The sequence below is a fragment of the Pteropus vampyrus genome, unplaced genomic scaffold, assembly GCF_000151845.1.
Source record: "Pteropus vampyrus isolate Shadow unplaced genomic scaffold, Pvam_2.0 Scaffold109, whole genome shotgun sequence".
Taxonomy (NCBI): domain Eukaryota; kingdom Metazoa; phylum Chordata; class Mammalia; order Chiroptera; family Pteropodidae; genus Pteropus; species Pteropus vampyrus.
The window spans coordinates 4,851,071-4,864,563 of NW_011888890.1; the positions used below are offsets into that span (position 1 = coordinate 4,851,071).

At 44.2% G+C, this 13,493-nt stretch overlaps 1 protein-coding gene across 1 annotated transcript in view; it reads left to right on the forward strand.

Annotated features, from left to right (window-relative positions):
• ADAMTSL1 (ADAMTS like 1) overlaps nt 1-6,292 on the forward strand; it is a 409,445-nt gene extending 403,153 nt beyond the window's left edge. The window contains exons 27-29 of the mRNA XM_011365360.2: nt 990-1,099; nt 1,895-2,115; nt 3,678-6,292. Of these exons, the coding sequence (XP_011363662.1) occupies nt 990-1,099; nt 1,895-2,115; nt 3,678-3,784 (438 nt within the window). The 3' untranslated portion in view covers nt 3,785-6,292. The remainder of the gene's footprint in view (nt 1-989; nt 1,100-1,894; nt 2,116-3,677) is intronic.
• The last annotated feature ends 7,201 nt before the right edge of the window (nt 6,293-13,493 follow it).

Sequence of the window (13,493 nt, forward strand, 5' to 3'; positions counted from 1 at the left end):
AGATGATGAAAACGTTCTAGAGATAGTGATGATGGTGTACAACAATATGAATGTACTTAATGCCACTAATTGTACACATAACAATACTTAAAATGGTAAATTTTAACAAATTATGCATGTATGTTTTTTCACATTTAAACAAAAACCCCCACTGGTGGTGTCAAGGGGCATTTTTCCCTAACCCTCCTGTACCTTTGTGAACAATAGTATCACACTGGACCCTTCAGAAATCATCTCTTTATTTTCTGAGTTCTCTCTAGCATCACTTGGTCAGACAAACAGATGATATTGACAAGACTTTGGTATACTCGGCTACAGCAGGAGGAGCAGTAACTGGCTTTGGGCATAGTTACCTGGCCTAAGAGGATTACTTTTACCTTAAATCCTTCTCCCATAGTGGTTCTTAAACTTTGCAATCCTTTGCGTATCTGATAAAAGATGGAGCCTCTTGCTAGAAAAATGTCAATAAACAGAAGGTTTCTGCTTATAATTTTAACAGCTCCCCCATGAACCCCTAGGGAGTCCAAAGACTCCCCAGGTTAAGGACTTTTGTTTTAAAGTGACTTCCAAGGGATATCTATCCTCTTACTCAAATAGCAAATGTAGGCTAAGGGCCTGCCGCTTTTGTATTTTACAGACACCGTTGTTAAGGGTATTAATGCGATAGAGTCTGACTCTGTGAACTGTAGGAAAAGGTTAACCATCTCCATGAGCACATATCAAGAGAATGTAAGCAGAGACTAACTATACTAACTACAGCTAAGTCTGATTTTGTTCAGCATCCTAATAGAATACTCAGACCACAAGAAAACTAACCATTTCACTGTGGCACAAAGAAAACATGCCATTGAATGTCCTTTAGTTGACCCAGAGGGGCAAGATGAATGATCTAAAAGCCTCAAACAAGACTCTGCACATGTGTCCAGTGCAGCCTAAGCATTGCAGCCTCTCTCTCAACTTGACTTACATCACCTTTTTCTGCTTCCCAGTGCAATGGGCCTTGCATTGGGCCTCGCCTAGCTGTGCAACACAGACAAGTCTTCTGCCAGACACGGGATGGCATCACCTTACCATCAGAGCAGTGCAGTGCCCTTCCAAGGTAAGAGAAAATCGTGGACCCCTTTCCTCAGTCTATGTCAAAGCACAGAGAGATGGTGGTGAGTGAATGTTTCTCCTCCAATCTCCCACAGCCCTGGGGGTCAAATGCCCTGCCCTTTCACCTCTGTTCTCCCCAGGCTACTGGCCACCTCAGAGGTAGAAGACTCAGTACTGGCGTTGTGCTTGCCGAATGAACACAGCTGGGCTTTCCTCTCTTAGAGATGAAGAGCACATGGGGTGATGTTCCTCTGAGGGAAGGCTAATACCACAGAGACCTGCACTAGCCCCAGGGTGGGCAGGAAGTGAGGTCCATAGCATGGCCACCAGAGCCACCACATCTCAAGGGCTCCACCAGCCCCTTATTCTTATTGACCTCCCTCTAGAAATTATGCCAAGATGAGTACCTGTATCCCTGGGTCTCTACCTATCATTCCTATATAGCCTCCGTTTCCTGTCATACCTCCTTGTAGATTTCTGCTAGGGGTGAGGGCTCACCACCCCCACCTAAGGCGCCATCCCGAGACTGGCTCCAGGTTCTGCCTCTGCCAGCCTCCACCATGGGTAGAGCTCATTCTCTGATCCTGCAGGTTTGTAGAGATGAGCAAAGGCCCAGACAGAGGAAGTATCCTTCTGAGATCTTACAGCTATTCAGTAACAGAGCAGAGATCAGAAACCAGGTCTGGAAGGTATTGAGTTGCCCAAGATTCTTGGGTTTGCAGCATTTTCACATCTGTCCCCCTGATCTGGCCCCTCCAGAGACAGATTCTAACCTAACTCTGCCACCCTTCTCCTGAAGGCCTGTGAGTACCCAGAACTGCTGGTCAGAAGCCTGCAGCGTACACTGGAGGGTCAGCCTGTGGACCCTGTGCACAGCGACCTGCGGCAACTATGGCTTCCAGTCTCGGCGTGTGGAGTGTGTGCATGCCCGCACCAGCAAGGCAGTACCTGAGCACCTGTGCTCCTGGGGGCCCCGGCCTGCCAACTGGCAGCGCTGCAACATCACCCCATGTGAAAACAGTATGTTCCAACCCCAAAGAGCCTTCTGCAAATTCTCCACAGGGCATCGGGTACAGAGGGCAGTGCCTGAGCCTGAGCATAGGGCATTAGAGCAGGTTTCCCAAGGATTGTGAGCTGAGGCCAGAGTTAGGTATGTTCAGAGGGGTGCATGGGTGCATGCATGCAAGCAAAGATGTGTGCAAGGATGTGTGTGTACATATTCAGGCCATGAAGGATGGCTGGGTGTGCCCTAAGGGCTCCATCCTGGCCCTGAAAGAGCTAAGTGCTGTTGGCCAAGTGCCAGATGAAATCAGCCTCCAGCTCACCTGCAGTCATTTCACTGGTGCCCACAGGAGACAATTAAACAGTGGCTCTTGAGGGCCAGGCTACTACAGAGAAAGCACTATTTATAATAAAGCGGCACGCAGAGTGCTTTCTTCTCAGTCGGCCCTGCATCCATCAAAGCTCTACTTCTCACAGAACAAGGACCTGTTGACTGCTTCCCTCCCCGCCCCCACCCACAGCCCCATGAGCAACAAACAACTGGACTAGACAGGAAGCCCTGCCTTTGTGATCTGATACTCATTCACTCCCTCCTCCCACAGGTCTGATCCTCCTCAACCCAACACCAGCATTTGTATCCCAGTTGGGTGGGAATCTATTTTTACTTCCTGTGGGCCCAAAACAAATTGGAGGTGCTTCCCCACAAGGAATAAGACAAAGCATGAGGCAAAAAAGAAGAAAATTTTAAATGTCTCAGTGTTTTCCCCCAACAGGGCCTCGCTGAGCATCAGAATCCCACTGCGGAGGCAGGTTCCCTGGAGGCAGATTGTCCCCTGTCGCTGTCTCCGCACTGGGGAGAGAGGATCTTTGTTCTCCTGTGTGGTGCTGACCCATCTTTGTGACAGGAGCTCCCCACACTCAGTACCAATGTTCAGTGAAAGTAGTTCAGACTATGTCAATCACAGATTCCACAACCCAAATCAGCACCAATACTGAAGAACCATCTAGTCTGTGCCAATACTGAATTAGAACACCGCCATGGTGCTCTGGTCAGGCCTGGTTGCGGGGAGGGAGAAGCAGAAAGACTTAGGTGGAGAATACAAGAAAACAAAGTTTCACAGGGTAAGGAAGGCTAACATTCCAGAGAATGAGGCCATCAACCAGGGCCTTACTTGCACACTACCTCAAAGTGGAGCAGAATGTAGTCCTTCTGGGAACCAGCTCGAAAAGGAGAGTAGCTTGCTAAAATACCATGGGAAAAAGCAAGCTTGCCTAAGAGGTGAGGCTTTCCTAAAGAGAGGGAGTAGACAAACACCCACAAGAAGGAGAGGAGCTATCAGAAAGGCAGCAAGCAGCCCTGGGCTGGGCCCCAGCATTTGGCCAGCAGCCGCGGCCTGTTGGCAGCCTGCGGGGCAAGTGGCTGAGCCCGACCAGAGCAAGGTTGGCCCAGAGGTGCCGGACAGCAGTGGCCCCTCCAGAACAGGGGTCCAGTGCCCAAAGCAGACCCCAGGAAGCACCCACTTGGCCACAACCATCAGCCTCTGTTTCATGTTTCCTTTCTGTCCCCTTTCCCCACCCAGTGGAGTGCAGAGATACCACCAGGTACTGCGAGAAGGTGAAACAGCTGAAACTCTGCCAACTCAGCCAGTTCAAGTCTCGCTGCTGTGGAACTTGTGGCAAAGCGTGAAGACAGGGCACAGGGAAGAATCCACCCTGGCCACACAGAGGACTCACGCAACCACCTCGGACAGAACTTAAGCTTTCTTTGTTTTATTTATTTATTTCCCCCTCCCCACTCCCAGCTCACAACCCTCACCCAGCCCCCCCACCCCACCCCAGACATGAGGACCTCAGCATGTCTTCTCTTTCAGTTAGATGGAGGACAGAACGTTGAGAAAGGACAAAGACGGAGGTCTAAAGGAGGTTGCAGAGCAGACTGTGCCAGACAGCAGAAGCTCCCTCCCAAACCTGGGTCCCAAAGAGACCTGGGAAGAGACAGGCACAGCCCCTGGGGACAACAGGGAGCCAGAGCTCCCAGCAGGTGGGAGGGCAGGGGCCCAGGTGGCTTGTAAAGCATTGGTCCAGACTTTGGACAACCAACTGTGTCTTCCCTGGCAGCGCCCTGTTAACGCGGGAGTGTGCTACTCCCATCTCCTCCTCTGCCCCTCAGCCTTGGGAAGGGGAAGCAGGGAGGAGGAGGACACCGTACTGAGGTAGAACCCATCCCAAACTCAGCTCTTCTGCCAGGGGGCACAGAGCAACAAGAACTCAAAACATGGACAAGTAGGGGTAAAGGAGGAGACAATCCAAGTAGGACTAAAGCATATGATGCATAAAAAAGTAGCAAAGGAAGGGGACAGAAGCAAAAAGAAGCCTGTGCACGTTCCTCAATAGGGAAATGGGGGAAGACAGGGGAGGAGTGAGCAGGCAAGAGGCTCACAGACAGGCTCTGAACCCCGTGCCTGGGTGTGTGAGGCTGTAGGCTCAGGGGAGGGGATGCTCAGAGCTCTGCAGCCCTCACAGAGGATACAGGCTCTGGTAAGAGACATGCCCTCCATGGGGTGGAGGAGAGTCCCTGCTCCCCACACTTTCTCAGTGAACTTTCTGCCTATACACCAGTAGCAAAGCTACCCTGGCATCTCATTATCTAAATCTAGAGTCCCCCAGCCCAGATTTCACTGCTGTTGTGGGCCAGGGGCATTTTGAACATGAAAAGGCCAGGTTTTTGGCCTTTGCTGCCACACTTAAGGGCCAGAGACTAGAGTCAATTTGTCAAAAAACAATTCATTAATCAATTTGCTAGAGTGCACCCATCAAATCATAGCAACCACTTCAATCCAGAGCTGGCCCGGGCATGCGGTGGGACAGTGGGCTTGTGCGGGCCCCTCCCAGACCACAGTGAGAGTTGCCCTCTTATTTATATAGCAGGCTGGGGCAGGGTGATGGGGTGCGGTGGCAAAACTGAAGGGTAACTAAAGCTTCCAAGGCTTTTCAACCCATTCCCCCCACACAATGAACTACTGGGAATCAATATATACCAGTTCTGGTGATCGGATAAATCAACAGGCAAAAACGTGTGCGCACACACACACATACACACACACACACCAGCAAGGTCCATCATCTAGAGTAAGACAGCTTTGGCATAGTCAAGTGAAATTTGGGGACTATTTGGCAAATTGCTCGTTCGGCTAGTGGCTTTGGACAAGTGATTTTGGCTGTCCCCCACGCCCCGAGTGGCCGCAGTTTTATAGTCATGGCAGGGAAGGAAGGCCAGAGTCACTTACCCCTCAGATAAACCACCCCCTCACACACTCTTGTGAAATGCCACTCTCTCTGGGGCCACCACTGACATCAGGGCTGCATTTTCCAGCCAGCCTGGAAGTAAAAGTTGAGGGGAAGACAACGTTAAGCTGTGTTTTCCCTAGGCAAGCTATGGACAATTTGGTGAGTCTCTTTCTTCCTCACCACAAAAATGGGCTCTAAGAAATGTTACTAAAAATCAGCATAATGTTTATTTAAAATAAAAGAGAATGTTTTCTATGTATATCTTTTGTGAATATTTATTAGGATTTCTTGTATAAAAAAGTGCAATATTAATAATTGTACATTGTCCAGAAAACAAAATATTTGGGCGACTTTTTAGTAACTTCCTGCAGTTGTGTTCCTATAAACTCAGTGGTGATTATTGTATTGTTCCTATTTTTAATAGAACCTGATGTTTAACTCTGGATCCATCCACTGTGTAAGAATACATTGTAAAAGCTAACATGGGGTGATGGGGCAATAAGAGGTGATTCATTTGTGACATGATAGTTACGCATGGAATGAAGAAGACAAATTCCATACTATTACTAATGTGGCTGATCATTTCCAATTCAATAGCTGTTGAAAACCATTGGCCAATATTCACTTATTCGACATAGTAGGTGTTCTTCAGCTCCGCCATGTGTCAGGTTGGAGCCATTGGAAGTGGGTTTCAGAGCAAGCTTGGAGGACTTCAGTTTGGGGTGGGAAGCCACGTGCTCCTTGCATGACATGAATGTTCATTTACTGTTTGTTCTGTGAATTGTGACTCAGCAGCACCCCAAGATTATTAGGACTGCTGAATAATGTGGAAGGAGGCACTGCCTCCTCTAAAACACAAAACTGTATTTATATTTTTTGTACAGATAATACAGCTTATTTATTTAAATCACGTTGTCTGAGTCTCTGTTAAGCTCAGCCCTTCCATCTTGTTTTGTGCATGCGGTGAGGGTGGTTTTGAACCACTTAAGTGTGTTTGGCTGAAGTGGAAGAATTGCAGTATTTAGCTTTGCATAGGAAGCTGGAGGCCTATGCCTAGAAGGGCCAGTTCTGTAAATGGACCCAGGGCAGCTACATTCATAGATGGGCACATACTTAAGCTTCATGCTACCCTTGACAGGGTAGTGGGCAGATGGGAGTCACAATACCTTTGGGAAGTAAAGTGGTTGTATGTAGGAAGATGCAGACTTGGATGCAGGAGGAGCCTCATTCTAGATCAGGCTTCCTGCGTGCACAGTGTGCAGTATGAAGTAGCTGTGTGCTAAAGTTCTGAATGTACACTATTTGTAGGGGCTAACATTTATAGATCACTGCTACATTTAATCCTCACATCAACCGTATGGAGTAAATAATCATTTCCATTTACATATGGGTCGATAGAGGCCCCAAGAAGCCCAACGTCACCCAGTTGCTCGGATTCAAACTTGAGTAGTCTAGCTTTTCAGCCAGAGCCTTGCCCTTACCCACTATGCTGTCTCCAGCTCCTGTGTGTGAGAGTCAACCATGCAGGGCCACCTTGGCATGTACACCATTCTTCCCTACTGCTTGGAGGTTGGTAGATGACAACCGTGGAATGTTTTACTGGAGTTGTCATTTTCTTGGCCTCTAAAATCAATTCTTATGGCATTCTAGGGATCATAGCTCCCTATTTTTAAAGCACTTTAATAGAAATAAAACTACTGTGGGAAGTGACAAAAAAACAAAAGCATACTATAGAGTTCTTTACACAGGCTAAAGGGCAGCAGGTCGGTAGGCCCAGACAATGGCCATACACAGAATTTTATGTGAGATACTCCAGAGGACCCCCCCAACCTGAAAGCCATACTCCAGCCTGTTTTACAGCAACTCAGTCAAGCACATCACATTCTGCTTAGCAGTGTAAAAATACACCAGAAAGCTCTTCTTGATATTCCAATTATTTTCTAAGGAGTTTTAGGTTTTGCTTTAAAGAAAAAGCCAGTGCTAGAACTATAAATACTCACCTATCAGCAATCGTACTATGTCCTACAGAGATCCCAGTGGAAGGGGAAATGAGTAAGAGATGCCAGAGCAAAAACCCAGGAAGGCTGAATGATTGTATAGGAATTTTTCCAGCCAAAATCACAGAGCTCAGCCAGGAGAAAAAGAGAGATTCCTACCAAGATGCCACCAACCACAGTGTAGAAGTTTGGAATTTTAACCACATGCCAGTACTCACACTAGTCCCCTGCTTGGCCTCGGAAGTTTCTAGGACTTTGACAAGATGAGCCCAGGAAATCTGTGAGTCTACTAAGACAAGAATGGTCAACAACCAACAAAGCTCGTTTATGCCTAAGCTTCCTTACCTTTAAAAAGGGGATACCTCACAGGATGGGGTTATGATAAACTTATTAGTTAATTCATGTTGAGGAAATATAAGAGTACCTGGCATATTATTGAAGCAGTCATTGAATATTAATTGCTATTATAATCATACAAGCTACCTTGGAGAGATGGGAAAATGAAGTGCTGACAGAAATGTCACATAACTTCCCATTGTCAGCTTTGAAAGACTCTCTTCTATATTTCCATTTTTGATTAAAGATATCAGTCATTCCTTCAAAGTTCAATACTATACAAGAGTGTAAATAACAGAGGTATTAGTGAACCAAACTCTGCATCTCGGAAGAAAAGAGACCAGTCCACGTAGCCAACTCAAAGACTCACCAAAATACAGACAAACTGCCAGAAATACTTCCCTAGACTGATATTATCTTATAATCTCAATGTATAGCCTAGTGTCAATTCAAAATACCCAAATGTACACGTAACCGCTATTTCCTTTGATTTACTTTTAAAAAACATTGAAAAAACTCATTCGCGAGCAAATATACCAGTAAAAGCTTAAATTGTGGATATCTCACTTACCAAGTAGTACATTTTCTCATAAACAGCATGCTATTATCCTCTCGCCTCATCCTGCAAATAAACCCAAAGGAAATAATCCACTGTTATTAATCATTCTCAGCTAAAATGCGACAAGTTAGATCTCACTCATCTGTCTGTGAGGCTTTCCAAAATAGGCAAATTTACCCCCAAAGGTAAGGATACACAGAAAGATTAAGCTCTGGGGAAATAAGGATTAAGCTCTTGGGAAATAACCCAATGAAAACTGACCTGTTTGGTAAATTAACCTAAGGATAAATTAGGAAACAAGATAAGGTGACACCACCTTGGTTTTGTGTCTCTCCCTCATTTTGTTCAATGAACTAGCTATGATTTAAAGACTTCAGGATTCAGACTCAGAATGCATTGAATGTAAGTTAAATCAGGGAAGGTTGTCTACCCTTGTCACATACTGCCAATTAAGAAAATATGGGTGTTGATGCAAGTAAACAGTAAATAACTGAATACCCAGTGAATGCTACCAATCCTCTAAGATTAACCTAAAATTATTGTCTGCTCACTACCCACCCATCCTGTCCACTTGGAAGTCAAATGTATACGAATTAATCGGAGAGTATTATTTTTGGCCAAACCTCAGCTTCATATTCATGGCACCCTAAGGTTTTCAACTGTTTCTTTTGCCGCCCCTAACTGGAAGGCAGATATTGGTAATCAAGACCTTGCTAACAAGAACTAGGCTGTCACGTTGCCTGTCAACTAGAGGTATACAGCTTCACTCAGATGGATTCTGTGAAGCACCTGGTCCCAATCAACCATGTGTCACGCTTCTGATAACACAATATACAGATGTCACTCACCTCTGTGTTTTCCAAAAGCAAACTCCATCTTCAACTAAGGATTTCCCAGGCTGCTCCTAAAAACATGGTTTATATAAGTGTAAACAGAAATTAAATGTGCAGTTTTATGTAAGTAAAGAGAAAGCAGACAGTGGGGAATGGTTCTCCTGCTGAACATAAATAATGTTCGTTTAAACAGAATGCTTAGCAGGGCCTGAGAGATTGCATAGTCATCATATAGACCAGAAAGCATGCCTGGGAAATCTGCCCCCTTCTCCAAGATGACATAAACAGCCCTCCTCCAGGTCTTTATGATGGTGAGGGTTGACCTCGTTACAAATCCCATGAAGGATAGTAGACAAGCTGTGAACAACTTAGTTAGCAAATGAACAACTCTAGGAAAAGTTTAATGGCCAAGGCAAGGAGTGTGGTAATGAAGTGTATTATGGGCTTGCTCTTCTTTTCCCCAGTCGCCACCATACTTTTTTTAAAATAGCAATGAAAGGGCCAGGAAATGACTTAGCTGAGGTCAGTTAAAGGATGATGTAGTTGTTCAGTCATCCAAGTAACTCCGTCCCATAGCTGGAGCTCAGCATGCCACAGTGCCAGGGCACAGAGCAGGTGCCAGGTCCATGGACCATTCACTCGAGCTGAATTTCTTCACTTGCACAGGCCTTCCGTATTAGAGTAAAGATACTCAAGGTAACCACCTGAGAGCAAGCTCTGAGCAAGCCTGTGAAGAATTTGCCAAGTTGCTTAACCTCTGTGAGCATCAATTCTCCACTTGAACATGAAGATAACAGAGAGGGTTGTGTGCAGACAAAGTGAGATGGCATGTACTGGTGCTGTCAGAAATCAAGAGAACACAACACAGGATATACACAATGGTGTCCACGGTGTATAGGTGTCCAGTCAATGAACTTTTCTAGGGTCCCTGTGCCCTGCACTCTGGTTGTGCCATAACCTCCCATTTATCAAGACACCAAACAATCTCAACCATCAGTGACCAGTTGATCCAGTTGATCTACAGAGTTGATCCTGAGGCACTGCAAGATCCATTAAGGTTTCTGAATCATTAAATAATGGTTCAAACACATGTTTGCATGCATGTGTATTTTATTGTATTCTAAATTTATTTGAAAAATGTATGATATGCGTACTTGGCGGTATTTCTTCATGTGTATTCCAGTAGGTTTTACACAATAAAAGCGCTCTGTTGTCAGAATTGGAAATTATTGTTTCTGCCTGCTCAGCATTCATCCCTCCCTTCCCTGAAAACTACACCTCAATTTCCCTTTGGGGACCAACCCCACCCCCCAACTCTCCCACACAGTTCATGTAGTTCACATGAGATTGACCCCACACATACACACTGCTTAGGCCAGGGGTGGACCCTGATTCAGGCCTGGACAATGAGTATTTTCTATCTCTCTAGCCATGGTGATTAGTTCAGAATCAGCATGAGACTCAAGCCAGGCAAGAAAGATTCAATTCAGGGATGTTTGCTAGAACCACTGGAAAGGAGAAACCCTTTAAAGGATGTTGGAAACTCAGAACTGCTAGAAACTACCACATGAAGAGGTCCTGTCTAAGAAGGCAATATAGAAGAAAAAAAAACAAAAGATGAAGATCTAGCTACTAACACAGTATTCAAGTCCCTGTACCTAAAGCCCACAAATAAAGCTCTAAATTGTTCAATTGCCTAAGCCAACAAATTCCCTTTTTCACTTGAGCAATTGTAATTACAAGAATTCTGATTTACACACTAGGTTATACAAAGGTAAACAAGGTTCCTTTACTATAGAGTTTTACAGAGCCTTCAAAATATTAACATCATGTATCTCCAACAGGAGGATATAACATGCAGCCCTTCCCAAACTTATGCGTCCAATTAACATTTTTTGAAGACCATACCACAGGGCTGGTATTCCACAGAGAACACCTTGGTAAAGGTTAATACATTTTACCTGTAGGTTAACTTCATATTAAAATACTCCAAATTCCCATTCCTTTATTATTCTGGATAAATGAGGCAAGTGGGAATTCATTTATCCAACACTATAGGCTTCTGGTCTCAAGATGATGGACTAAGGTAAATGCTGTGCTGGCCTCCTCTCACAACCACGTCAAAATTACAACTAAACTACAGAACAACTATCATTGGGAATCATCTGAAATCTAGCTGAACAGAAGTCCTACAACTGAGGACATACAGAAGAGGCCACCTCAAGACTGTTAGGAGGGGTGGGGAGGAAGTGAATTGTCCGGCTTCAGGGTGAGGGATGAAGGGGCAGATTTCTCCCAGACAGAAGTGCTGGCAGAATTCAATGTTCCTTTGGTGAGCCTTTCTCCACCAGGTTTGCAGACACAGGCAGCCACTATATCTGAGTCTCCATCAACCTGGCTAACACAGGTTGCTCTGCTCAACACAGGTCAGCCTGTCCAGGTGATCCCTTGAGACTCTACCTCTCCCAATCCCTCCTACTAACATGCAAACAGCAACCAAGGCTCAACTACAACAGGAGGGCACATACAACCCATGTAAGAAACACAGCTGGAATACTCAGCTCAGGTGACCAGGGAAGACGGTACCACTGGGCCCATAGGACACCTACTACATAAGGCCACTCTACTAAGACCAAGAGATATTAGGAGCCTTACCAAATACAGAGAAACAAACACAGGGAGGCAGCCAGAATGGGGAGATAAAGAAACATGTCTCAAATGAAAGAATAGAACAAAGCTTTAGAAAAAGAACTAAACAAAACAGAGACAAGCAACCTATCAGATGCAGATTTCAAAACACTGATTATAAGGATGCTCAATGAACTTAGGGGAAGAGTAGATGAACTCAGTGAGAACTTTAACAAAGAGATAGAAAACATAAAAATAGAGCTAGAAGACATAAAAAATAACCAATCAGAAATGAAGACTATGATAACTGAAATGAAGAATACATTAAAGGGAATCAACAGTAGATTATATGAAACAGGACTGAATCAATGATTTAGAAGGTAGCAGAAAACATCAAATTAGAACAGCAACAAGAAAAAAGAATCCAAAATAACAAGAGTAATTTAAGGGGCCTCTGGGACAACATCAAGCATACCAATATTTGCATTATACGGGTACCAAAAACTAATTTGAAGAAATAATGATGGAAAACTTCCCTAACCTGGTAGAGGAAATAGACACACAAGCCAACAAAGAGCAGAGTCCCAAACAAGATGAACCTAAAGAGGCCCACACCAAGACACATCATCATTAAAATGCCAAGGTTAAAGACAAAGAGAGAATCTTAAAAGCAGCAAGAAAAAAGCAGTTACTTACATTTTTACTTATGTGTGAAATCTAAAGAACCAAATAAACAAAACAGAAACAAACTCATAGATACTGAAAACATTTTGATGGTTGCCAGATTTAAGGGATGCAGTGAAAAAGGGGAAGAGATTAAGTAGTACATATTGGTAGTTACAAAATAGTCGTGGGGATGTGAAGTATAGCATAAAGAATATAGTCAATAATATTGTAATAACTATGTATGATGTCAGATGGGTACTAGATTTATCAGGGTGATGACTTTGTAAGTTATAAATATTTAATTACCATGTTGTACATATGAAGCTAACATATTGTATGCCAACTGTAACTGAGAAATTAAAATGTTTTTAATCTGTATTATTTTTTTATTCTTACTAGAGATCATAAGCAAAAACCATGGTATAGCTTTCTAGTCTTAATAAAATACGTATGTAAGCATATGCGCACGCATGTGTGTATATGTGTGTATTCTTACTTTTTTGCTATATTAGGGTCATAATTCCTGAGCTGCCATACTTTTGAGTTCTACACTTTTTTAATTTTGGGGGCCTCTGGTCCCACTGCCTAGTTATCAGCTGTCACTCCTTTCTGTTCTAAATGTGTCTGCCTCTAGCAGCAACTCCTCCTACTCTTCTGTGAGCTAGTAAACCAGATAATAGAAGTTTGTCGGAACTGTATGTTAAAAAAAAAAAATAGGCAGAGGAGGGGGTCAATATGCCCAAAGTGTGCGTGAAAGTGTAAAATACCTGAGTTTCCATACATGAAATGCATTTCAATGATTTTGGCAACTTAAAGGCTGCTGATTTCCAGGTTCTGGCCTCGATTTTGGACAGCTAGTGTTTCCAAATAACTGACCTTCGAATATGGGAGGTGTTATAATATTTAGCCAAGAAAAGAGCCACTTCAAGTTGCTAGTAAGCACTGAGCTCCGCTTAGAAACTTTAAAATAAAAAGTTCTGGGTTTTTGGGTTTTTTTGTTTGTTTGTTTGTTTTTTAAGCCCAGGAGAGGCTGCAGTCCAAAAAATTCAATTTCTTAGTTTTTAAGTCATTCATTGGCATAGATGTCAA